The following is a 27675-nucleotide window of genomic DNA, read 5'->3' on the forward strand; positions in this document are numbered from 1 at the left end:
ATTAAATTTATATAAATAACAATAAATAAATGTTAAGAAGTTGACTTTCTGGTAAAATTCCGTTTATTGGAGAAACAACATTTCGACCTTTGATTTGGATTCTCTTCGGGTTACAATTACAATATTCCTAAATTGATCGACATAATCGCTTAATAAATTCGGACCATATAAATAAATTACCTGAGTAATACAAGAAGACACAAGGATGAAACTTGTAAATGCTCTGTAAATGTATATATACATGGAATTATTGTAAGGCCACAGTCCCATTATTTCTAGAAAAAATCGATTAACTTTATAGTAATGTTGACCATCAAAGTTCATCTCACCTCAAAGATCTTACTACGTTTGTCATGAACCGTATCGAAAAAAGATTTCGTTTTTCCGACAATATTCTTTATTGATTATCACATTCATAATTTCTTCACACAAATTTTATGGTTTTATTTAAGATCGTGGTAAAAAAAATATAATGAGAGTGAATTATGTAAAATACGTGATGGAAATTGAACGTTCATCGCTTTCATTATTTATTCATACACAGAACTTACACAAGCGCGAACATTCATTATTTTGAGAGCTATGTTAGTGAGTTCTTATTTTACTGTTAAACTGTGAAGATTATATTGAGTTTATATGTATGTTATATGTATATTTAATGCTTTAGCACAAGTTATATTTAAAAAAATATTATGAAGTGTATTACATTTAGTTGAAATATCTGCGCCAAAAGAAACTACAACATATTACATTAAAAATTAATTAATATCAATCATCAAATGTTTAAATTACAATATATTGAAAATTTCGAATCAAACACTTCCTTCGAGTCATCTTCAACATATGTGCACAATGATCATAATACAGAGATGCAATACTGCTGATCTTAAGGTAGAAGACTTTTAATAAAGAGATGTTTAAATATGCAAGCTACTAAGTACAGATATAATGGACATGGTTTCCATTTTAATGTACAATATTTTCTCATTCAAAGTCAAAAAGAATTTTATTTAATGTTAAAAAATATGATTTAACACACGTCATGTCTATGACACAGTAGAAATATTTTCAAAAAGTAAAGAAATGTATTTTATTATTTCAAAATTTTATACTTTATTAATAAATATACAGAGAAATATATGTATATGTATATATATACACACACACACATATAATACTCTATTATACGCTGGATAATAATTAATTTATTATTCATAATTAATCAATTATAGAACCATATTAGCATCTTAAAACGTTACTTAAAACGATCTTAAAATAAGAATTGACTATGAATATCGATCATAGTACTATTATGACCTAGCGAATTAATGCACAGCAGTACACGTAAGCAGTACTAAACGCATTTTAAGGTTATACATTTTTTAAATATGATTCAAATATGATTATTTTCCTTTTCTTTGTGCATTGCTACCGATTGAAAAACCATAAGGTAGGATATAGACATACTCATCAACTGTAATATATATAAAAAATTTTTCTTTAAATCTTTCTCTTACGGAATTAATAAATAAAATTTACTTAATAATTTCTTACCGTAGCAAAACCTTCTAACGACGCATCAAATAAACCGCCAGCTATTAAAGCACTTCTTTTATTACTTCTTTGTATTATGAATAGTATTAACTTTTGCATATATAATGAGGCAGCATACCATTGTGTATTATATCTGTTAATATGTATATAGATGTATTAATGTATAGAAATTAATATTAATTAATATATTACATTAAATAAAGTCCTTAAATGTAGTTTTTAATCAACTTTCGAATTTACAACATAATAAATAAGTAAAAAAAACTGTATTTAGACAAAGCAAATCAGTGCCCAATAATTTTTGCTAAATTGTAAATTTCATAACTTTTTGCAGTATTTTGAGATGCTTATTAATAATAATACTATTAAATTATTCCTCAATTTAATTTGTAATATTACATAATTCAACTTGACTATGTTTCAAGACTGATAAATTATCGGTGCGTAATTTGAACTAAAAATTGTAAAATTTATACAAAAATGATTATTAAATATTAAGATCCATTTTGACTAAATGTGGTTTTTAAAATTTATTTTTTGTTTATACTTTTTAATACTTGATTTGTTTACTTATTATTATAAAGAATTATTATAAGTATAATTAGTCTTACGTTACAGTAGGCATTTAAATTGTTATAATTGAATTGGAAAACTAAAAATATTAAATGTTGTGAAGTATGTTTAGTACTTACGTCATTTGGCAAATGTTAGTGCTATTATCTATAATACTCTGTCCAACATAATTTCCCAGAAATATATAATAGAAATGTATAAGTATAACAAAACTGCATATAACTATTGTGTCTACTTCCAAGAATATTACTGCATTCAAAAACTTGAATAAAATTATTAATTAATTATGTATCATATCTTTCATGTAATGTTTACATATCGCATTAATTCGTATATCACTAATTAATGTTTTTTTTAAATAAATAATTTCTTTAATTGCAGTAATTGCATATACGCTTACATTAAAAAAACTAAGAGACATCGAAGCCACACCAAATCCTAATAACACGAAATACAATGTCGCGAAACTGTTTGTCAAAATATTGGTCAAACTTAAACAGTAAAATGTGTATTTATCATTAATTCATTATAATAATGTTTAAGCCTTTGAGCTTAGCCTTTTTTGCATGGATATTCAGGCATGTATCTAATTTTAGAAAAACAGCAGATTCAGATTCTGATGTATTTTATTTTGTGTAAGACGTTATTTTCTACATATCAAATAAATTATATATATATTTATAATATATTATATATTAATATATTTGTAATAATTCATAATTATAATTTTTTACTCTCTGAATTGCAATCAGTGTATTTTCACTAATTTGCTAGTGAGTATATTGATTTTTATAGTGAATTTTACTTCAGAATCAGTGTATAATCATTGAAAAGATCAGTGTATTTATTTCACTATTTGAAGTTATAAGCTTATGAGTATACTACAGTGTATTTTCACTGATTTCAGTGATTTTTCATTGATTGTAATTTAGACAGTATAGTTTATAATTATATAATTAAATCTCTCAAATTATAATTTATAAATAATAAATTAACGTATTTATAATATTCAAATAAAAAAATTCAGTTTACCGAATTGTCCAGGCAAAATAGGTTTCAAATGCAAAAAATAGGTATTAATACTAACTCTATTGCTCTACGATGAACATATACTGCATGAATTAATTTATTGTAAAGTGTATACTGTTTAATATCCTTTGATATTAGTTCTAAGTTCTCGTCAAATATATGTTTTATTCTATGGCTATAAAAATATAACATTATTACAAACCTGTTTCTATTAGTTGTTTTAAATAAATTAATAAAATTAATGATATTTTGATTATTTTATTTTTCTTGTTTTACCTGGCGATTTGAAACATAGCGCATGTATGCATAACATATGCAATAAGTATTGTTGCAACGGACGTTATCGTAATGCAACCAGCATACTGAGCTACGATAATATGTATAATAGCGAAAAAGTATGTTTCTCTATCGATAAAGTATTCTACTGTAATTATTAATTGTTCCGATCGCGATTCATTCATTGGTAAAATCATATTGAGTATCCGAGGTAGACAAGTTATTATTATTAATCCCGGTACAATAAAAGTAGCCAAAACTGAAGCAAGCAAATTATGTCACATATATTTGATGTAATGCAATGCACTTTTATTTCATAAAAAATACTAAAGTGAAGAAGGTTAGACATCTCTTATTCTAATCGTATTTACATCAATTTAAATATAGTATTACTTTAAAAAATATTACTTTAAAAAAATTTGATATAACTATTGTAAAAAAATTTTAACATAAAAGATGAAGTAAAGTACCTGTATTCAATATAGTTCACAAGGGGATTTTTCTAATTTTTTGGTGAATACAAAATTGAAAAATAAAGATTTAAAATGGGAAACATTTATGAAACTAAAAAAATGTATAAGGTTTTCAATTATTTATATAAGTACATAAAGATTTTAAAAGAAGGTAATACTTCGACTAATGATTACATATGTATTCAGTTATATATTTTCTTGTTCTTTTTACAAATTTTTGCAAAAAATACGAAATAAAAAATGAACTGTTTATTTCAGCATTTAAGCATTTAAGCATTTATTATTATGCTTATAAAAAAATATATACAACTATTTATTAAATATAAAACTTTGTATCGCCATCACTAGTTAGCTAAGATTTGTATTCCCGCTCTTGACGCATTCTGTAAACCCGGGTTAGCCGCGTTCTAATTCATCCATGCCACCGCGACGCTCTTCGCCCGCGACACTTCTCTTGAGTCTCTCTAGCGACATTACGCGTGTCTTCATGAACGCACTAGATCCTTTTTTTACCGCCATTGTAACACGGTGCCGCGAACGAGAGAACACAAATCAATCGTCAATAAAGGCAGTTAATCCACTCAATCCAAGTGAAAAATCATTAAGTTACCTGAGTACTCCCTTTGGAAATAAGCAGGTGCTGCGATATACGCAGTGCTTCGTAGACTACAAACTGCAACAAGAGCTCGCTGCAACAGTATTTATTTATTACGAAGCGTTATCTTAACTGTTACCTATCAACAAGATTTTCTAATTAACTGGAGAAAGACAAGAAATACTAACCAAAAGTTAAATACTAAATAAGAAACAGAATCTTAACTTCTGTATAATAATAAGATATATATTATATTTCTGATAGTGTCCCCCTGATCATATTAAAATTTTATGTTAAAGAGTTTTCTTTCTTTAATTATAAATAAAATGTAATAAAAATGTAAAATAAATAGAGTATTGAAACGCGTAAATAAAAAGTTACAATAATATATAAATTGCGAATTTATAATTGTTATATAATAGTTGTACAAACTCTAAAATTTTAAATTTAGGAGAGCACAATTTAAATAAAGTATGAGTACAAGTTATATTAATCAGTTCACTGGCATAAATACATCGACTTTCTGAGCGATATAGAGAGATATGTTATTCGTAAAGTTCATTGTGTAATTATTTGGAAATAAGGGATGGACCAAATTGAATACATAGCTATATTGAATACAGGTACCTTATATCAAAATATAAATGTTTAGCTTTTATATTTTTCGTTTATGAGCAGCCATATATCCATTTTTGATATATGACAATAATGCAAGAATTTTTAAATTCCTTTTTAAATATAAAAAAATAAATATTTTACTTTTGAAAATCTTTTATAATAATAGGCGACATGAAGTTTTTATTGATATAATTCATTTATTTTAAATTTAATAATATATAATGCCTGATAAGTTTTAGATATGTGTGGCATATATGTATATAGAAGTTAATATGTAAAAATAATATACTAAAGAAAAGAATTGATTGGTACGTTTATGACACTTAATTTTATATCTTACATATAAAATAGACTGTATATAATCTTGCAATGCTTGCATATCTTCGTATCACTTCCAATTCTGCTTGAGTCTTTAATATGTTCCAATCGTATCGAACTCTGTCGAAAATATATTTGATCTACGATCACAATAAATAAAATATTTCATTCTATAAGATTATTTAGTATTACATGTTCTATTAATTACTTTTCTGTATTTTTATATAATCGTTTCAATTCAATAACCATGTCATGTAATATTATTTAAATAAGGAAATGGACAAAATAAAATAAATAAATAAATATTGTTATAAGAAATATCTTATTAGAAAAAAAATTTTAATGCATTAAAAATAAGTGAAAACTTACGTTATCAGCGAGTAAGAGACATCCGTTATATTTTATAATATAAATACAGTTAATAACGATAAACATTAAACTTTTGATGATGTACTGGATGCTGCACTTTTTTACAAGAAATGTATTGCACTAAAAGAGTAATCTTATTAAATAACTATAGCAAAAATGTGAATAAACATTAATTTACATAACAGTTTTCATTATTCATCTGTAGCAAATATATATATATATATATATATAAATATATATATATATATATATATATATTTATATATATATGTGTTTAATAAACAAGCACGCCGGTTGAAAATGATTACAGAGTCAAATAAAGGTGGCAGAAAAATTTAATAACTTTAAAATAATTTTGGCAGAATATAAAATTTAATCTATGACAAGTCTGAATAATCTATGAATATTCTGATTACTTTATGACAATTCGGTTAATGACGGACGTTCACAACAAATATAGTAAATAACACATATGGAATTACACACATATAGAATAGAATACATATAAGAATACACAACAATCAGAAATTACTAGGGTTAATAAATTATAAAATTATTCATACAATAACGTCAAACGGTTATTCAAATTAATAATCATGCATTCCATACCATAAGCTTTATGCAATCATATTATAATCGTAATATTTACAAATGAATCATAAAATTAGTTGAGAATGATAAGCGTAATGAGAATTACGGAACATTACAGTGATTCTAGATTTTTACATCAATAGTATTTCAAATGAATTTACAATATTTCAAGTAATTAACGCATATGCAGAAGAAGGTTACACTGAAACTTTTGATTCATACATGTTTAACATTTATCAAAAAATGTCTCTAAACAGTTGATTGAATGACGTCTGATAGTGACGCCAACATGTGAACGCATCTAAATAGATTACGTTCGAAAGTACGACGGTATGAAAATGTCTCTGAATAATTGCTGAATAGTACAGCTGAATGGGAACCTCTGAATTGAGTTCTGTCCTGTCGGTTCGCCGTCGTGCTAATCCGAAACAGGATGAAAACTTTCTCAAGAACTCAATTGAAAACTCTCTACAGAGGTTCCGTGTACCTGGAGCTCGATCTCCTGGTCTCTCTCTCTCAGCAGGCCGTAGAATTTAGAGTCGAATGTCCCTCTCTCTCACTCTCTCGATAGGCCGTAGAATTTAGGGTCGAATGTCCCTCTCTCTCACTCTTTCTGCTCGTCGTGGTGACTGCAGGAATTGAACTCGAACTCTATCTTTCAGCAACCCGTAGGGTCTGCAGAAACTGATTATGCAGTGTACTTGGCCGTGGTAAGTCTCTACTTTGAATGTGCAACCAATTTGCACGAGATACGTGGCACGTAACGAAAACCTTTACAATACGTGTGTATTGTAATCTGAATGAACGTCTTACTCTGACGCTCGTCTCAGAAAGAATGAATGAAAATCTGACTGTCTGTTTGTAGCGTCGTCAAGAGAAATTGGGTCAAACAAAGCAAGATCAGACGTGAGTCGCGTCGAGGAGTCGGTCAACGTCCTCGGTATCAATCATGTACGAATGTACACAACTACATAGAAACCTTCTCATGCATATGCGTCCTTTAATTTTCTGAACATTACCGCCCGCCTTCATTAACCTCCGTTAATGAACAAATTAGAGACTATCATTGTTGATAGGTAATGGGCAGAGTTTTGCAATTGGTCGTTTTAGAATTGATTTTTGTGTCCGAATGGACACGACTCGTACAAGACCATCAGGGCCCGGGTGAGTTTGAATTATGCGCCCTAGAGGCCATTTAGACGGAGGGTAGCGCTCGTCAATGACTAGCACAAGGGAGCCATTTGACAGAGATGGAGATGGTTGATTCCACTTATGAATAGAATAGTAGCGCTGCAGACATTCCCTGGACCATCGCGACCAGAAACTATCCAACATTTGACGGGTCAATTGCCATCGAGAAAGTCGTGAAGACTTTACTGTCTCCAACGATGGTTCGGGAATGACTGAAGGTGCATTTCCCACGAGAAAGTGCCCAGGAGTCAAGGCCTGAAGGTCATCAGGATCATCCGTAAGAGGACTCAAGGGCCGTGAATTGAGTACTGCCTCAATTTGAGTTAGCAACGTATTCATCTCCTCAAACGTGAGCAATGTATCTCCCACTACGCGTTTTAAATGATATTTGACGGACTTAACTCCAGCCTCCCATTTTCCTCCAAAGTGAGGAGCAGCCGGAGGATGAAACTTCCATTGAGTGCCGTCGTTCGCTAGGACGGATGCCAACTCGCCTAGTTCCTTTGTTGAGGAAGAAAATAATCTTTTCAATTCGCAATCTGCTCCTGTGAAATTTGTTCCGCAATCGCTAGTCAACGTCGCACATATTCCTCTTCGAGAGGTGAAACGTTTATATGCTCCAATAAATGCCTCGGTGGTATAATCAGTGACCAATTCTAGATGAATTGCCGAAGTCGAAAAACAAACGAACAAAACCATATATGCCTTATACGTTTTGGCATTTTTTCCTTTCCAGGTTTTTATAGTGAAAGGGCCAGCATAGTCAACGCCTGAGTGCAAGAAAGGACGCGAAGGTGTGATTCGTTCAGATGGAAGTTGTCCCATTAGTTGTTGAGCTCGACTTTGTCGATATCGAGTGCATTTTACACACTTCAAAATAAAAGAGCGTATAGGAGCCCGCCCTCCAACGATCCAATAGTTGTTTCTGATATAATTAAGCGTGAGTTGTGTTCCTCCATGCATTGTTCGTAAATGGGAGTCTAAAATAATCAACGAGGTTAACGGTGACTTTCTCGGAAGAATCAGAGGATGTTTTGCGTTCGGAGGTAATAATGAGGCCTGAAGGCGACCTCCTATTCGTAGTAATCCGGTAGCGTCAAGAAAGGGAGTTAGTCTAGCAAGTGAATGAGATTTAGGCAATGATTGTCCGCTCGAAAGGAGTCTTTTTTCTTGACCAAATGAAGAATTTTGAATATGTTTTATCCAGAAAAATCGTGCATTGTCTATTTCTTGTGTGGTTAGTGGGATTGTTAATGATGATTGTGGATGCTTGCGCATTCGAGCAAGTACACGCTGACAAATGGCAGTAATGCGGAACAATTTCATTACTGTGGAATATTTATGAACAAGATCCCAAAGTGGTGGAGGCGTGAGATTAGTTGTGAAAATCTTAACTGGACGTTCTTCAAGGTTTTCGTTAACAGAAAGTGCCTTGGGTGGCTGTGGCCACTTTGAGGAATTTTGTGACAGCCATGGGGGTCCGGTCCACCATGTTGGGTGTTCCGATAATTGAATGGGAGTCAATCCTCGGGTAGCAAGATCAGCCGGATTCTCATTACCCGGAACAAATTTCCAACGTGCGGAAGGTAAGGTTTCCTGAATGTAACACACTCGGTTGTGAACGAATTCTTTCCATCGAGATGGATGATTATTAATCCACGTGTATGTAATGGCAGAATCCGTCCACAGATAAATAGGAATATTTCCAATTTCAAGTACCTTCAATATGTGTGAACTTAACTTTACTAACAGAACAGCTCCGGAAAGTTCGAGTCTGGGTATCGTAAGTTTCTTTAATGGAGCGACTTTTGTCTTTGAAGCCACAAGATTTATTGAAATGATGCCATTTGAATCTGTAGATCTAAGATATACAGCGGCAGCAGCTGCTTGTTGGGAAGCATCACAGAAACCATGAATTTCGATTTTATCCGTTGACTTGCATCCAAGCCAACGAGGAAACGTGAGATGAGTCATTTCTTGAAGAGTATTGAGAAACGTGGTCCACTTGTTGGTTACCATCATAGGAAGATGGTCATCCCAATCGAGTTTAATGGCCCACAATTCTTGAATGAGTATTTTTGCTTTAATAGTGATTGGAGATAGCAAACCTAGGGGATCGAACAATGTTGAAATGGTGGACAAGATAGATCGTTTCGTAATGTGTTTTGTAGAAGGAAGTTTTAAGGTAAATTGAAAGGCATCAATTGCTGGTTGCCAGCATAATCCTAATGCGTTAAAAACTGTACTATCTTTGAATTCTAGCGATGTAAGGTTCGTTTGATGTTCAGTTGGAATGTCTTTAAGAATGGAAGGATAATTACTTATCCACTTTCGGAGAGTGAAACCGCCCGCCATGCAGAGTTGATTTAATTGAGTAATGATCGGTTGAACTTCGTCGATGGAATCTGCGCCTCCAAATACATCATCGACATATCGCCCTTTTGTCAACGATGGAATGGCACGAGGAAAGTTTTGACCTTCGTCTTCAATAAGTTGAAGTAAAGTACGAAGTGCCAAAAAAGGAGCACAAGCTAGTCCATATGTGACGGTAGTTAGTTCATATGTACGAAGACAGTTGCTCTGATTGAACCACAGAATACGTTGGAATTTCCAATCTTCTGGATGAACCTTGATTTGCCTGTACATCTTCTCCATATCAGAGACAAAGACACAATGAAATTTCCTGAACCACACGAGAACATCAAATAGATTTGTTTGGAGTTTTGCTCCTGTGTGAAGAAGATCATTTAACGATACGCCGGAGGTAGTTCGACTGGAACCATTGAAAACAACCCGGAGTTTGGTGGTGAGACTGTGCTCTCTCATAACTCCATGATGGGGAAGGTAATACACAGGTTGAGGTTCAGGTTGAGATTCAGGGACTATTTGCATGTGTTCTAAGCTTTCATATTCGGACATGAATTTTGAATATAACTGGGCGTAAACAGAATTAGTTGAAAACTTGTTGGATAAGTTTGTACTTAATCGAACGGCCTTATTTCGTGAGTTGCCTAACTGATCAGGAGACCGTTTGAACGGTAGTTTAACGATGTATCGACCATGAGCGTCTCGACTGTGTGTAGATACGAAATGATTTTCGCACTCTTGATCAGCGGAAGATAAAGATGAAGTGTTTACGGAAGGAATCTCATCTATTTCCCAAAAACGATGTAATAATCTGTAAAGTTCATCATCGACAGATACATGGTAGCTGTGCGAGGTATTACTAGAAACGTTAGTGTCTGTTGGACCGGACACAATCCATCCAAGTTTTGTGAATTGAGCAGTGGGTGAATGTGGGGGTCCCTTGATAACTTTATTTTCAATAATATGTCCATATATATCGGCGCCTAAAATTAAATCGATGGACCGAGGGGAAAGAAAATTCGGATCTGCCAATTGCAGTCCTTTTAGGTGCGGCATATTGGTTTGTTAATTTGAGTAGAAGGAATTGATGTAGTAAGTTTACGTAAAATGTGTGCTTGAATTGAAAAATCAAACTTATTAAAACGATCTCTTAATTTAATAGTTGTGACACCCTTAGTTTTATTGGAATGTTGTGCACCGATTCCTACCAAAGAAATTGATGAGTGATTTCGAGGAAGTCGAAGTTGCTGAACGATACGTTCTGAAATCAAAGAGATTTCCGATCCTTGATCAAGTAAGGCTCGGATTTCGAAGGTTTCTTTGGTAGGTGATATAACCAGCACCCTCGCCGTAGCAAGAAGAACACACGGAATGTTATTATTTAGTCAACTGGAATGAAGAGTCTGAGCTTCAGAGGAAATTGAAGGTGTCGAACTATCCGATGATTCGACGGATTTTTTAGTAGTGTCGTGTTTAGATGAATTAAACTTATTATATTCTTTATGAATTGATGTATGATGACGCCGTCCGCATTTCTGACAGCGCTTTGTTATTTGACAGGCCGAGACTCGATGCGTTCCTAAGCAATTGAAGCATAATTTGTGCTTGTTGATAAGCGCGACTTTTTGCGGAACAGATTTCGAAGTGTACTGTAAACATTTAGATACATAATGATTTGATGAGCAGATAGGGCAGATGAATGAACTATTTACTTTATTTTCGGTTGACTTTCCTTGATAATGAGATTTGACTGCTTTTGAATTTGGCTGTAGTGGGAGTAAACCAGATCGAGAATTTTCAAATGCTTGAAGAGTTAACAATTGAGAAATGAGAAATTCACTAAATTGTTGCCAAGTAGGCGGCTCCTTGGATGATCCTAATTGTTTCTCCCAAGCCTTAACAGATTCGGAATCGAGACGTTGCACCACGACAAAAATAAGAAAATCATCCCATGTCGAGACAGGGCGTTCTAAACTTTCGAAATTTCGGTAAATTTGCATAACTTGTGTATATAATTTCTTTAGTTCCACGGCAGATTCTTTCGTCATGCGCTTGATTGAAAACAATGAATTCATTGCTGCGTGAACGAGAAGACGTTTATTTTCATAAAATGAATTTAGTGCATCCCATGATCTCTGAAAATTTTCAGCTGATAACGTTGTATTTTTTAATATTGAGGCGGCGGAGCCAGTGAGACTGATTATCAAATACTGAAGCTTTTCTACGGATGACAATGTCGGATTTGAAATAACAAGCGATTGAAATAAATCTTTAAATGAAAGCCAATCCGACGGAGTTCCGTTAAATTTTGGGAGATCAAGTCGTGGGAGACGCGCATGATGAAAGAATGCCGGAATTTCAGGAGAGGAGAATGATGCGACCTGAGTAGACGGTGTACTAGGAACGCCTTCCTGCTCAGACTCGAGTAAAGAATTTATTTTGTCAACTACATTAACGTAATATTCATGAGTTTGAGAATAAAGATTTGTAGTAAAATATACGTGACTTTGAATAACAAGACGATCATCGTCATTTAATTCGTGCATTGCTACTAATATTGCCTTGTGTTCCAAGCAGAAACGCTCCCAGTCATCTTTCAAGGTCGACAAGCGAGACTTTACTCTATTCGTAGTAACATCTGACAATCCGTCACCAACAAAACTATCATATGCCTTCGTTATGAATTTAGATAAAATAAACTGTTGCTCAATGTGAGCTTGCACGTGGCTGAGCCTCATCTTCAATAATTCTCCGTTCTCTTCTCTTTTTTTTTTTTTTATATATATATCCGGCTCGAAGGACCAAAAAATGTTTAATAAACAAGCACGCCGGTTGAAAATGATTACAGAGTCAAATAAAGGTGGCAGAAAAATTTAATAACTTTAAAATAATTTTGGCAGAATATAAAATTTAATCTATGACAAGTCTGAATAATCTATGAATATTCTGATTACTTTATGACAATTCGGTTAATGACGGACGTTCACAACAAATATAGTAAATAACACATATGGAATTACACACATATAGAATAGAATACATATAAGAATACACAACAATCAGAAATTACTAGGGTTAATAAATTATAAAATTATTCATACAATAACGTCAAACGGTTATTCAAATTAATAATCATGCATTCCATACCATAAGCTTTATGCAATCATATTATAATCGTAATATTTACAAATGAATCATAAAATTAGTTGAGAATGATAAGCGTAATGAGAATTACGGAACATTACAGTGATTCTAGATTTTTACATCAATAGTATTTCAAATGAATTTACAATATTTCAAGTAATTAACGCATATGCAGAAGAAGGTTACACTGAAACTTTTGATTCATACATGTTTAACATTTATCAAAAAATGTCTCTAAACAGTTGATTGAATGACGTCTGATAGTGACGCCAACATGTGAACGCATCTAAATAGATTACGTTCGAAAGTACGACGGTATGAAAATGTCTCTGAATAATTGCTGAATAGTACAGCTGAATGGGAACCTCTGAATTGAGTTCTGTCCTGTCGGTTCGCCGTCGTGCTAATCCGAAACAGGATGAAAACTTTCTCAAGAACTCAATTGAAAACTCTCTACAGAGGTTCCGTGTACCTGGAGCTCGATCTCCTGGTCTCTCTCTCTCAGCAGGCCGTAGAATTTAGAGTCGAATGTCCCTCTCTCTCACTCTCTCGATAGGCCGTAGAATTTAGGGTCGAATGTCCCTCTCTCTCACTCTTTCTGCTCGTCGTGGTGACTGCAGGAATTGAACTCGAACTCTATCTTTCAGCAACCCGTAGGGTCTGCAGAAACTGATTATGCAGTGTACTTGGCCGTGGTAAGTCTCTACTTTGAATGTGCAACCAATTTGCACGAGATACGTGGCACGTAACGAAAACCTTTACAATACGTGTGTATTGTAATCTGAATGAACGTCTTACTCTGACGCTCGTCTCAGAAAGAATGAATGAAAATCTGACTGTCTGTTTGTAGCGTCGTCAAGAGAAATTGGGTCAAACAAAGCAAGATCAGACGTGAGTCGCGTCGAGGAGTCGGTCAACGTCCTCGGTATCAATCATGTACGAATGTACACAACTACATAGAAACCTTCTCATGCATATGCGTCCTTTAATTTTCTGAACAATATGAAAGCAATTATCATAATTTAATATTTGGTTAAATTTTTATTCAGATAAATAAAATATATTTAGATATAAAATATATATGTAAAGTTAAAAATCATGTAATACCTGGCATATTAGAAAAGATATAAATAACGTTTGGAAAAAGATTATTTGAGTTTTTTTCAAAATTGAAGTTTGATAAGGCCACAGACCAAGACATAAAAGAAGAATTTTATTCAACTTATAGTACCGTTCTCCAATAAAGTCCATTTTCCACGAAAGCTAAAATACGTATGTCAGGGGCAATACTGCGAAACTACATTTCTCCCTCCATTGAAATTATATATGAGAAATTTATTTTTTTAAGCTCATACCATAATTTTAAATGTAACGTTATCGCAGAAAAACGCAGAAATATATAAGAAATATATAAAGCATCGAGAAGGGGGAGGGGATAATTGAAAAGAAAGGGGATTAATTTTCTTCGATTTTCCGCTAGCGGAATAGACGACTATAGAAGGAAAATAAGTTATCGAAATAATATTAGCAATTTAGCAATCGTATACTTTTTCCTTTAGATGAATATCTTCTCCTATATCAATACTGATAAAAATTATAAGCTTTATGCATTCTGTACGGTGAGAGAACATAAATAGAGCAGGCGAGTTTTCGTCCAGTTCATGCAGGAATAATCTTCACTATACCATCTTACTGCTCGACAGTACTCACAACAGATAACACGGGGCCACCGGAATATTGATAGTTATTGAAATACCTGTGGAACGGCTCGGTTTTGTGTTACATACAATTTTCTGCTGTAATTCACGAAGTTTTACAATGACAGGAACCTAGAATATTGCTGAATGTTCGGAAATACCGTTATCTCCTTTGAAGGAAACGAGCCAAGTAGATAACAATAAATATTGGCTACTGTCCTTTTGGGAGACACAAATAGACAAAAGCTGTCATACACGAGCACAATTTGCATATTAAATAGAATACGATTTGTGTACGATATCTATCCTGGCAACAAAATATAGTAGCCATGGGCCCGAATATGTTACATTTACGGTATCAAGTAAGGTGTTATGCCTGTGGCACACGCTTTCCGTAAGACGTAACAGTAAGGTTTTGACCAATCACATACTCGATTTAGCCAGTTACGGTTATGGTCGCCCAATCCAATGCGTTGAAACCTTACTGTTACGTCTTACGGAAAGCGTGTGCCACAGGTTTTAAGCTTTCCTCCACTCTATCCTATTATGCGCACTCTGTTTATGCTTTCTCGCCGCACAAAATATAGATAATTTACCGTTAGATTTTATTATAATAAGTCTCAACTTGGTACATTGTAAACAATGTTTCTGCAATATATGTATGTGCAATAGCAACACTTTTCATTTCATGTCTATTAATTCGAATTTAAAAAATCGAATTTGACATTACAGTATTTAACAAACGTTTTACGAAAGCGTAGAAAATGCAAATCATGACATTACACGTGATTCTTTGTTCATGTGTAATGAAGGAAGATGCATGCTTTTTTAATTCTTATTGAATCTTATATGTATAACGATGCAATGTATCGTTTCATTCTCGCTGTAATTACTAGATGTTACACTTTTATTATTTTCTTAATGTTAATTTATAAAACTTCTCTAAAAACATTCTCCAATAGCACATATACAAATTGTTTTATACTTTGAAATTTGTAATTATGAGATCGTATAATATAGTTAACACGTAATGTGTAATATCCGAATATTCGTATACGATTCTGTGTCGCATGCGAATTAAGAACCACAACATGCGAGTGAGTAGGCTGTTCGCTAAAGTGAGGTAGAAACACTTCTTGAGAAAATTCGACGCTCGTCAATCAAAATAGATATATCGGATAGATAAATCACATGCAGTGCTATTCGTACACTGTTAATTTATAAAACTTTTTTTCGGTACGGTTTTTCGGTACGCGACACAGAATCGTGCACAAACATCTGGGTTTTAGCAATGTATACATACATAGTATAATACAATATTATAAATAACAGTAATGTAAAATAAATATATTTATTGAAAGAAGAATTACTCTTTATGTGCAAAATAATTAATAACATCAAATCACATAAAAAAAATCAGAAGTTAAATATTTCTATTTAACAATATAATTAAAATAATTTATATATGACTCTACAAAGAAAAAAATTTTCTTTTATGAAATTATTATCCCGAAAGAATAGAATAGATTACCGTAAAATAAGATACTGCCATACTCGCAAGCTGTAAATTTGTTATATCATGTTTTAATTTGAATAAAATTTAAGATAAAACTATTGTACAAACCCAATTTTATTCACATTACCGTAGAAAAACCTTTTAGCGAGACTACAAATATTCCAAAAACGAAAGCAAAGTTTCTTGATGTTCTTTGCATTACGAACAATAATGATTTTTGTGCACGTAATGGTGCCGTATACCAGTATGAATCATAACTGTATGAAAAAAGACCGAAAATTTTAGTTATATTAAATTAAATTATATTAAAGTATATTAAACCTTTGTCTTATTTATCGTACTACTATTTTTGACGTTATTTTTTTGTAAAATGTTATTTTTTTAAATATCATTCAGCGTATATTATTCAAATATATTATATAGCAAACATCTTTGCTACTTACGTCGCATTAAATATCTCGGCATAGTGATCCGTAATTATTTGTCCACCATAATTTCCTAAATACATATAACAGACTTGTGCGGAAACAAAGGTAAAGGTTGTAAACAATTCACTCATATTATGTGTGGATAATGCAATAAAAACCTGTATTATTATGTAATAATATGCAAGTTTAAAAAAACATTTTATGATTAATTATAGAAAAGGATTGACAATACATATACACATATATGTAAAATATCGTGATTGGCATCAGATAGCAATGTTCGGAGTTCTATGTTCATACTCTCTTTGCCACTTGCCCTCTTTATTGACAACGACGCGTACAAGGCCCGCGATGTTGTTAAGTTCTGTATTAAGCGACAATGCATGGAATCATATCCTCTATAAAATTGCTGTGAAATTTTTTCGGTACAATTGTTTATAAGACAAAGCGCCTTACTTATACATGTCATTGCTAAAGCATGAGGTAAAGAGAGGATATTAATTATCGCGACACAAAAATCTGGCAGTGTATGTCTCAACGAAAAAAAGAATTTCTTTTCTTAAATAATTATTCCTTCATCTTTTTTATATTTATAATAATTATAATTATAAAAAGTATAGAATAGATCCCTGTAAACGAAAGTTGATGCCGACCAATGAACTAACATTCTAATTTTAGAGAAACCGGCACTCACCTGAAATATATTAAGAGCTAACGCAGCAACTCCTACAATGAGTATTAAGAAACAAGGTACTTTCAAACTTGACACAATCAAATCAGTAAACCTTTAACAATGAAATAATATATCTAATTTAGTTATAATATTTATGATTGTGCTAAATATAGTGTAAATGATTATGACTGACGATAGGCATGCATAAAAATAAGGTGCCTAAAGTTAAAATATAAAAATAGAAAGATAAAGTTTTTCATTAAGTTATCTTAATTTGAGTCAAGAAAGTTACATGCAGAATTATTTGTTTTAAATTTGTTTCTAAAATCCAGTTTAAAATATTTATTTACATGTAATATTCGAGTAGTAACTTGTTATTTGCAATAAACCTGATAGTACAATGTAATGGTAAATAAATTAAAAATAAATTTTTAAGGATAAATTTTGTTAGTAAAATACGCAGACCGAAAAATATAATATTTTAATTACCTATTTAAAATATGTTAATTAGCATAACATATGTTGAAAATACGAGGTGTGATTAAAAAATTGTTGGATTGACTATAATTTTCTTTACATTCGGGATTTAGATCTATTTTTTGTATAAATATTACCTGAAATTATCACTAGCCGTAGTATAAAGGACGACCTAAAATTATTAGGTGATGCTCTCCGAGGAGCCATTAATGTAATACGCTTTTGTCGCATTTCAGTCTTGCTCAAAATGTTCGAAGAGAAAAAGCAAATTTTGTATGAAATTCAATTGCTACAAAAATTCTCAGCTGTTAATTGCTTTCAGAGAAAATACCTTAAGCCGTGTATGTGTTTATGCGTAACATATAAATTTTAAATAAAACGCGTCAAGTTTGCTCTAACATCAAGGTGATGCTCATTGGTTTTTTCGATATGGAAGATATTCTTTACCACAAATATGTTCCTACAGAAAAAATAACAAATTATAGTTCTTATAATAAAAATTTGTGGATTGAGAGACATTGTTCGTCGCAAAAGACAGGAGAAATAAAGATGTAGCAAATAAGTTTTTTGTATCATGATAACATGTTCTAGTATATCATTTCGTTTCCTGCAGAGTATTTTTGTGTCACAAAACATAGTATTGCTATGGATCAGTAAACATCGTATTCGACTGATTTGGAACCTTGCAGCTTTTAAATTTTTCTACAATTGAAGAATTTACTAAAAAGAAAAAGATTCGACGACATTAAAACAAGTAAATACAACGAGATAGTTGTGTGTAAACAGCATTCCGCAAAAAATTCTTTTAAAAAATGTTTTGAAAAATAGCACACTTCCTATTTGTACTGGCATGTATAAATCCTCATTATTTTCAAAGCGATTAAATGTATATATTAATAAGCAATAAATAAAATTTTTTTTGACAATGAAGACAATCGAAACTTTTTGATCACATCTCGTAAATCTTTTTAAAATTTAATTATTATATTATTACAATTTTTTAAATATTTTTAAAATTTAATAATTATGTTTTTTAAAATGGAACTATTATACTATTATTTTATTAAAATTTGCTCAAAAGTACCAACTCTATAGCTTTTTGATGAATATGAACTCCATTGATTATTCTTTTATAAATTGCATGATCTTGTTGATGTGAAGAGGATACTTTAATAAGATTTTTGGTCACCGCATCTCCAATGCGATAGCTGTAGACATATTTAATTAAATTTAAATTAAATTTTAATCAAATAATCTTTAAATAATAAAAAAGTTATAATTGTATTTAAATAAAGAAAGGAGAGAAATTATCTTCTTTAAAATTATATTTTTTATTAAAAATGTAAAATTCTATTTTTATTAATATTATAAAGATTAATATTATAGAGATATAACTCTAGGCAGACACTTATATTTTTGGTACCTTACGTAGACATCTATAGGGATCTGTAAGACTCGAGAATTTCATAATTTAATATACATTTAATATAAGTTTAATAACAATGTTTAATAAAATGTTTAACAACATTGTTTAATGAAAATTTAATAACAAAAATGACAGTTTTGAAAAATTTTTTGGGTCCTACAGACCTAGAGATAATATTAATTAGATATTAATTGCAAAATGGGACAGAATTATTCCATTTTAGCCTGCTCTTCTCATTCTTGAGCGGTGTTACACTTAATATCCAGTCACCCTGTGTGTAAATACACACACACACACACACACACACACACGCACGCACGCACGCACGCACGCACGCACGCACGCACGCACGCACGCACGCACGCACGCACGCACGCACGCACGCACGCACGCACGCACGCACGCACGCACGCACGCACGCACGCACGCACGCACGCACGCACGCACGCACGCACGCACGCATAATATTACCTAGCAATTTTGAACATTGCGCAAGCATGAAAAACGTAAGTCATAAGCATAGTTCCAACAGATACCATCAACATTATTGTTATTGATACAGTCACAGTCGTATGTAGTAATAACCAAAAAAAGTATTTATCTTCATCGATAAAACATTCTACTAAGATATAGAAATGTCGTGGCCGAGATGAATTCAATGGTATTATTATGTCCAAAATTAATGGCAGTGTATGTCCTATCATTATAATGAACATGCCCAAAATAAAGATATCTAACAAAAAAATAGCGAAACTAATTATTTCTTTCGTATATTTTAAATATCAAAAATAATACGGATGTGATATTCTTACGTATTATATAAATTGTAAAGCGCCTGGAGAAATTGGTATATTTTTCTAATATTGCAATTTCTTGTTTATCCTGAATCATAGTCCAATGGTACCACATTAGATTCGTAAGATGTTTCATCTGCGAATATAAAAAATGTATCCTGTTTATTTTTATGGCAGATGCTATGATAGAGAGTGAGACTTACTTTTCGGTTGTTATAAAAAAAGGTGCCATGTTTTAAAATAGATACGAACAACGGAAGAACAATTGATAATACTTTTGTGGCTAGATTTATAGTGCAATTTGCGTCGATAAAAGTCGTAAGCTGAAATATTAGGTCTGTATTTTTAATATGCAATGTATAATAATATGCAATGATTAATCGCATTTAATATGTTAATGTTTCTTCTTATCTAAATATCTGTATTATCAAAGTAAAAGTCATTTTTATGTCATTGTAAATATAAACTCGTCATACCTGGAGTATTATAAATGAACATATAATTGTGAGATAGAATGTAGCCTGAATGTTTCTAAATATTGACTTCTGATAAGGCCACAAACCGCATATTACCAATAGTAATCGGTTCACATTGTAGTATTTACTCATAGAAACGAACATCTCGCTTCAAACGTCGAAATTCGACTGTAAGATTATTGCGGAAATTCTTTTTCTCCCTTTCACAGTGTTGCATTACACTTATTTTTTTCTTCTTACATTTTCCGTAAAAAAGTCAAATGTATATCCTCAATGTGAATAAATAATATAATAATTTAAAGAATAATCGTTTCTAGCCCGACAGAGAGAGAGAGAGAGAAAGAGAGAGAGAAACAGAATTGCGATCAATTCTGATGTGTAATTGTGTAATTTTACTACAACTTCTTCTCTATTCGACCCGAATAATGTTGCAAAAATTTCTTATAATCACACTTCAAGACATCGCAAAAGATATACTTTTATTTTATAATATAAGAATTTTTATAGTATAAGAATTCTTATTCTTGTGTAATGCAGTATTTAAAAGTGATAAGCATAAAAACATATGATATAATGAAATTCGGTACAGTATAATGATCAATTTTCTTGATAATATCTATCGTATACTTATTTTGTTTCTTGATAAGGTATTATTGATCTGATTACAACTTGTGTTTATGTAATTTATTGTTATTATATTATTGATCCATGTTTGTTTTATTGTGTAGAATAGATTACCATAAAGTAAGATAACGACATACTTGTAAGCTGAAATCGTGATTTTATTATATAATATGTGTTAAATGTATATGCATATATACGTGTGTGTGTGTGTGTGTGTGTGTGTGTGTGTATTATATTATATTATATTATATTCTTTTTGGAATTAAATGTTTCTTATAAAAAATATATAAAATTATCACATTGCACACAGACTATTAACAATTATGGAATTAAGGGAATGCGCAATACGCAAGATCACATTAGCATAATTAATTAAATGCACTGATTTTGTTTATAAATTTTCTCACCGTGATAAAACCTTCTAATGAAGCAATATATATTCCTCCAATAACTAAACCGTAATGTTTTGTATTTCTTAGCATTAAAAAAAGAATTAATTTTTGCACCTGTACAGGTGCTATATACCATTGCACGTGATATCTAAAAATTTATTTACAATATAAACTGTTTATTGATCACAATATTTCTTATTACTAAATTTATTCCTAATAATTAATTATTTAATTAATTATAATTATTTAATTAATTAATTATACAGATATACAACGATTATGTAAAATTACAATCATTGTATACTTACAACGCTTTTAATACATCTGCACTATGATCCGTAATTGTCTGTCCGCCATAATTACCTATGAAAATGTAAACAAAATGAATAATCACATAGAAAGTAGATATCGCCAGTTCGTTCAAATTGTCTACAATTAATGCAGCTTGTAGCGCCTAGAATTAATGCATTAGAATGAAATATATAAAAATTTGCGTAAAAGTTATAGAATTAATCAGGCAATTAAGTGTTACTTACATGTAATAAATTAATAGCCAAAGACACTACACCTATTCCAATCAAAAAGAAATAAGACTCTTTAAAGCTGTCTAAGGCACGTGACGTGAACCTTTAAAACAGCAAAGAAATTCGGTATCTATTTGTAAATTATTTGAGCATCATAATTTACGCAAAAGAATAATGGTAGTCAAATTTTGCATTAAACGAATTTATTTTGTTTGTCTATTTATTGTCCGGAAACGAAAATTAGATATTATATCATAAGTAAAAAAAGTACATAAAAAATTGACGGAAAAAATCAAGTAAAATTTTAACGTAACAATAATATAACTTAGACTTTCTACACACAGTGAATCAAAATTCAAATTTTAAAGGTATTCTCAACACGCGTGTACTAGTAAATAGAATAATTATTTCATAGCTGATACAGACTCCATAGCTCTTCGATGAATGTTGACAGCGCTAACTAATTTTTGACACATCAAGCGATTTTGTTGAGAAATTGACATATGTAAAATGTTTCCATCCAATGAATGTTCAATACGATAGCTATAAATGTACACTTCATGTCAAAATTAGAACATGCTCTGACAAACATTTAACATAAACATACAAAAATTTTTACCAAGTAATTTTTAACATTGCACAAATATGTCGCATGTAAGCTAAAATCATTGATGTAGTAGCTGTCATTATGAAAACACCAATAAAGACAACTATGAAAAAGAAGATATATTCTTCTTTAGTCAGTTCTTGCATTGAAATATCGTGTTTTAATAAAGATTCATTGGCTATTGTAGAATCATTAACGCTGATTGGAATAAGATATAATAATATTAGGAAAACCCAACTTAATAAAGCGCACACTAAAAAATAAAATTTGCAAAAAATTATCGAGAACAAATTTGTGAATTGCAATGTACAAATTTGTTAAATAATACAATTATACAATTATTTATATCAAAGAGAATTTTTTTAGAGAGTTTCTTACGAAGTAAGGCCTCTGTAAGCCGCCTTGTAAACGTTCCATATCTTCTTACTATTTCAATTTCCTTAGAATCCTTTAGTGCATTCCATTCTTCGGAAATCTGATCTAATAGTTTTCTCACCTACAAGTACTGTACAATATCTTCTTTGCAAAAATATCAACCAATTAAGTAAATAAAAATTTTTTAATTATAAAGAAAACATTTTATTGTAGTTGAGATACATTCATATCTAATACAGTTTTTAATACTTAAAATAATCATGTTATGAATATATATAATAACGTAATAAAAGAAAATATATAATAAATAAAAGCTGATATAAATTTAATTTAATAACGCGCGCGCGCGCTTGTGTGTATGTGTGTAATAACATATATATAATATATTATTTTACTCATATGTATTCTTTTTAAAATTAATTTGTGAAATTAGGGCCGATTATTTCAACTTCTTGATAAACTTATCTATTCGATAAATATGTGTCTGTTTTTATTTATTTAAAAGATAAATAAAAATAAATACATGTTTACTTGATAGGTAGGTTTATCAAGAAGTTGGGACAACTGGCCCTTAGTAAATTTGTGCTATAAAAAAGAATAACTTACTTCTTTCGGGTTAATTAAAAAGGCGATAAATTGTAATAGACAAAGAATAGCAGGAAAAATGTTCGAAAATATCTTCAATGCAAATTTAAAGTTGTATTTATAAGCAAACAATACTCTAAACTGAAAATAATGATATAAAAATATAAAAAAATATATGATAATTACTAAAATATTGTCTTTTCAGATTAACGTGTACCTGAGAAATAATGTAGAAGACGAGTATTCCTAAAATAAATATGGCTCGTACGTACCGGAATTTCTTTTGATAAGGCCATAAACCACATATCAATAAAAAAATTCGATTAGCGTTATAGTACCAACTTTTAAACACAATCATCTTTTTATGAATGTCAAACCGTATATGCGGTCAATAACATGAGAATTCTTTTCTTTCTCTAAGATATTAGATATAATCAATAGCGCGATGCATATAATAACAATAATTGTGAAATTATTTGAAGTTATGTGTAAGGTATAAGAAAAATTTCAATCGATTATCTATTTAACATGTCTCTCAATATTCATCCAAGAGAGAGGATAGAATTAAATTAATCAAATGCAACGATCCACAATAATTTCTGAGAGAAAATATAATAAAATTCATAAAACACACCTAAGTTAGTTAGTTAGTAAAAGAAATAACATTGGATATTATCATTCTGAATTATCGCATGCTGCATTACTCTTTTATTAATATTTTTAGTGTAGAAAAGAAATCATGAAATTATGGATCAAGAGATACAATATAAGAAGAGGCATGTTTACGAGTAAGAAATAATCAGAAAATAGTGTAATAATTATATTTCATAAGATAATTAAAAACATACTGTAATTTGAAAGATAAAGAAATAAATAAGTAATACATATATGTACATGCATCATAAACATATGTTGTTAGTCATGTTTCTTAATATATATAATAATATACATATATTCTTTAAACTTTAAATTAATTTATTTAATAATTAATATTACATGCAAAATAAGACAATATATAAAAACATCTAGAGAAATACAAAGAAAAAATAAAACAGATATGTGTTTAATTAATAATTCAATAAACTAGGTAAACAGAATTCGTTAAAGTGTATTATGTATAGAATTTCTTAAAAATTAGGTAAAAAAGTGTAATGTGTGTGTGTGTAATAAAATGTAATATTATTTATTAATAAATATATAGGAGAATATTATTTTATTTAATCAAATTATATCTTTCTACTTTATTCTATTAATCTATTATATGGAATGTTTTGTGTTTATTACTACGGGTAACTATTTTTTCTACGTAAGATTATAATAGTATTATACGGATACGGAGTATATTACCATACAGTAGGATATTACTGTGCTCATGAACTACAACAAATAATTTAATGAAGCTGATAACGTGTTGATAAGAGATCGTTTTCGTATTCTTCATTTACGTTATCTTACCGAAGTAAAGCTTTTCAATACAGAAATGTATATACCGCCAAGGCTTGGTACAACGCTTTTTAACGAGATTTGCATTATAAATAATAATAATTTCTGTATTGGAATAGGTGCTTTGTACCACAGCGACATGTATCTAGAAAAATTTTATTTAATATTCAGTAACAAAAAAATGTGTATATATCACTAATCTTAATATATGGATGCTGATGATCTCACTATATATCGGTGAAGTCAATTAAAGATCTGCCATCTTAGAGAAACATCTTTTGTGCTGTTGTGTGCATAACTCTCAACACTTGTGTACACAAGTGAAGTGCTTCTATACATGAGTAAAGCGTACATTTTGTACATGAGTGAAATGCTTCTATGTATATAAGAATGTCACAATACAATGTCATATAGTTTACGCACACAATAGTGTATAAGAAAGTTCCCTCTAAGATGGCGGACCTTTTCAGACAGTCAGCTATCTATTCTATACATTCAAATCAGTAGCACACACGCACGTACACACACGCACGCACGCACGCACGCACGCACGCACGCACACGCACGCACGCACGCACGCACGCACGCACGCACGCACGCACGCACGCACGCACGCACACACACACACGCACACGCACGCACACACACACGCACACACACACACGCACGCACGCACGCACGCACGCACGCACAAGTTAAAAAATTAATACCTGATATATTTAGCAAAATAATATATAGAATATACACTTATAAAATTTAGCTTTTATGACAACATAATAAACACTAATTAGTAGTCATGTTATAATGTCTAAAGCCTAAGCAGTATGTAAAGAAATAATTTGAACGGTTATATCCAGAATTCAACACAAAGTATATGAGATATAGTGAATTTCCATAACTCCATATCTAGTCTATAACCGCTTTCTCTTCTCTAATATATAAAATTTATTCAAAAGTGCCTCTATGTAATATTGTAATATACTCTGTAGTAAATGTAATATTGTAATATACTCTGTAGTAAATGTAATATTGTAATATACTCTGTAGTATATTTCAGTAAATAATTTTGATTTATTCTATTTATGAAAAATTAGACAAATTGCAACATAGATTACTTTGATATGTATAAAAAATTATCCCTAATAATTGTAAACAAATCATTATAGCTTATATTAATTTATTTGTATATAATTTTGTACAAAAATACGGATTGCTACTTACATTGCATCAAATAATTCGTCAGCATGATTTACCATCAGTTGTCCCAGATAAGCAGTTCCGAAGAGATAAAATTCATGTCCCATAATATAACTTACTGCTATCATAAGTTCAATGAAGTTATCCATGCATATTATTGTGTATAGTAACTATTAACACATCAGTAACGGAACTTAAGTAATTTTGTTAAATATGAAAAATTATTTGGACATAAGTAAGTGTTATGTATAAACACACGTGCACGCACGCACGCACGCACGTACACACACACGTGTAGTGCATTAGAAACAGCATTAACTTAAATATTAGTTATATATAAATTGTAAAATATATTGTAACAAGGAGAAAAAGAAATTTACTTACTCTGTAAAGAGCTACAACAAAGGAACACATGCCTGACACTAGCAAAATAAGAAAATATATCGTAAAACTTGTTGTCAACAATTTAAAAAGCCTTGAAAATATTAAAAATCAAGTAACAGAATCTTTATTTAAATAAAAAATTAGTAGTTTTGTCACATTTGGCTTTAATTACCTACTTACTTCTTTGCATTTTGATGAAGTTCTACTGTTCTAATTATTCTTTCAAAGATTACATTTTTTTTGTTAGAGCATACTATTGCCTTTTCGTTCATAAATTGTTTTATTCGATAACTAATGACGTTAAGTTTCCGTTTAGCGGCACCAGCAGTAGTGTGATTATTCATTTTCTTATTGTATCATTCTAAGAAAATATTATTACAATATTTATATTCTTTTTCTTACCTGCAAATTTTGAATATTGCGCAGCAGTGTAAAGCAGCCAATAGCAGTATCGAATTGACGAAATAAAACGAAAAAATACCAACACTAATATTTATACCAACATAGAACAAAAGAAAATAAAACAGCATTCCTTCCTTTATATGATATTCCTCCATGAATACTATATTATGTAAACGTGATTCGTTTAGTGGCCAAAAACAATCGAGGATATCCGGTAATAATGTCATTATTAGCAATATAAGCAATAGAAATATTAATGTCACTAGATTATACATAAAAAGATTATACATTATAACTTAAAGAAATGTAAACACAAAATAATTAAAATATAATTAATTATTAAAATATACAGAATATCCCAAAACATGTGGGTCAACGCTCGTAAAAAGGTAGAAGGGATCGAGATGAACATAAAAGTCCAACATTGTCTTGAGTTAGGTCCACCAATAATCGAGATATTAACGTATGGAATTCGCAAATAATCTAATTAATTTGTATCGTAATTGTGAATAGTAAATTAATGAAAGTTTATCATACATTTACGATAGATTTCTTCT

The 27675-nt window shown here is 30.8% G+C and overlaps 4 protein-coding genes and 1 long non-coding RNA gene across 8 annotated transcripts in view; 1 reads left to right on the forward strand and 4 right to left on the reverse strand.

Annotated features, from left to right (window-relative positions):
* The window catches only part of LOC105838260 (mannosyl-oligosaccharide 1,2-alpha-mannosidase IA), a 601715-nt gene that overhangs the window by 116256 nt on the left and 457784 nt on the right, over positions 1-27675 (reverse strand). The gene's annotated exons all lie outside the window — the stretch shown is intronic.
* Positions 1-27675, forward strand: part of LOC118644355 — an 87480-nt gene that overhangs the window by 43609 nt on the left and 16196 nt on the right. The gene's annotated exons all lie outside the window — the stretch shown is intronic.
* Positions 2298-4825, reverse strand: LOC105839792. Its single transcript, XM_012686338.3, has 3 exons — positions 3433-4825; positions 3215-3331; positions 2298-2618 (listed from the first exon to the last, which is right to left on the reverse strand). The coding sequence occupies exons 1-3, from the start codon at positions 3627-3629 to the stop codon at positions 2408-2410; spliced, it is 525 nt and encodes a 174-aa protein (XP_012541792.3). The 5' UTR covers positions 3630-4825; the 3' UTR covers positions 2298-2407.
* Positions 16023-19175, reverse strand: LOC105839776. 2 transcript variants are annotated; one of them, XM_028194808.2, is made up of 4 exons: positions 18978-19175; positions 16755-17524; positions 16439-16568; positions 16023-16356 (listed from the first exon to the last, which is right to left on the reverse strand). In XM_028194808.2, the coding sequence occupies exons 2-4, from the start codon at positions 16868-16870 to the stop codon at positions 16300-16302; spliced, it is 303 nt and encodes a 100-aa protein (XP_028050609.1). In that variant the 5' UTR covers positions 16871-17524; positions 18978-19175; the 3' UTR covers positions 16023-16299. The 2 variants fall into 2 exon arrangements, with proteins under 2 accessions (XP_028050609.1, XP_036138660.1); XM_036282767.1 differs by having other exon boundaries at positions 16755-19175.
* Positions 20313-27435, reverse strand: LOC105839791. 2 transcript variants are annotated; one of them, XM_036282761.1, is made up of 6 exons: positions 26897-27435; positions 26717-26807; positions 26357-26502; positions 25148-25280; positions 23714-25069; positions 20313-23228 (listed from the first exon to the last, which is right to left on the reverse strand). In XM_036282761.1, the coding sequence occupies exons 1-5, from the start codon at positions 27058-27060 to the stop codon at positions 25016-25018; spliced, it is 588 nt and encodes a 195-aa protein (XP_036138654.1). In that variant the 5' UTR covers positions 27061-27435; the 3' UTR covers positions 20313-23228; positions 23714-25015. The 2 variants fall into 2 exon arrangements, with proteins under 2 accessions (XP_036138654.1, XP_036138653.1); XM_036282760.1 differs by lacking the exons at positions 26357-26502; positions 26717-26807; positions 26897-27435 and having other exon boundaries at positions 20313-22668; positions 22745-22985; positions 23111-23228; positions 23714-23833; positions 23910-25719.

Source organism: Monomorium pharaonis, chromosome 2, assembly GCF_013373865.1.
Source record: "Monomorium pharaonis isolate MP-MQ-018 chromosome 2, ASM1337386v2, whole genome shotgun sequence".
Classification (NCBI taxonomy): domain Eukaryota; kingdom Metazoa; phylum Arthropoda; class Insecta; order Hymenoptera; family Formicidae; genus Monomorium; species Monomorium pharaonis.

What these genes read in the sequence shown, in the direction of transcription:
- LOC105839792 (XM_012686338.3), bottom strand. Translation starts at nt 3,629, where the DNA reads ATGATTTTACCAATGAATGAATCGCGATCGGAACAATTAATAATTACA. An exon ending in GCTATGTTTCAAATCGCCAG is followed by an intron (nt 3,332 to 3,432) that starts GTAAAACAAGAA and finishes ATATTTTTATAG; the next exon opens with CCATAGAATAAAACATATAT. An exon ending in GTTCATCGTAGAGCAATAGA is followed by an intron (nt 2,619 to 3,214) that starts GTTAGTATTAAT and finishes TTACTGTTTAAG; the next exon opens with TTTGACCAATATTTTGACAA.
- LOC105839776 (XM_028194808.2), bottom strand. Translation starts at nt 16,870, where the DNA reads ATGAGTGAATTGTTTACAACCTTTACCTTTGTTTCCGCACAAGTCTGT. An exon ending in GCCGAGATATTTAATGCGAC is followed by an intron (nt 16,569 to 16,754) that starts GTAAGTAGCAAA and finishes TTTTTCATACAG; the next exon opens with TTATGATTCATACTGGTATA. An exon ending in CGCTAAAAGGTTTTTCTACG is followed by an intron (nt 16,357 to 16,438) that starts GTAATGTGAATA and finishes ACAAATTTACAG; the next exon opens with CTTGCGAGTATGGCAGTATC.
- LOC105839791 (XM_036282760.1), bottom strand. Translation starts at nt 24,050, where the DNA reads ATGATTGTGTTTAAAAGTTGGTACTATAACGCTAATCGAATTTTTTTA. An exon ending in TCTTCTACATTATTTCTCAG is followed by an intron (nt 23,834 to 23,909) that starts GTACACGTTAAT and finishes CATTATTTTCAG; the next exon opens with TTTAGAGTATTGTTTGCTTA. An exon ending in TTTTAATTAACCCGAAAGAA is followed by an intron (nt 23,229 to 23,713) that starts GTAAGTTATTCT and finishes CAGTACTTGTAG; the next exon opens with GTGAGAAAACTATTAGATCA.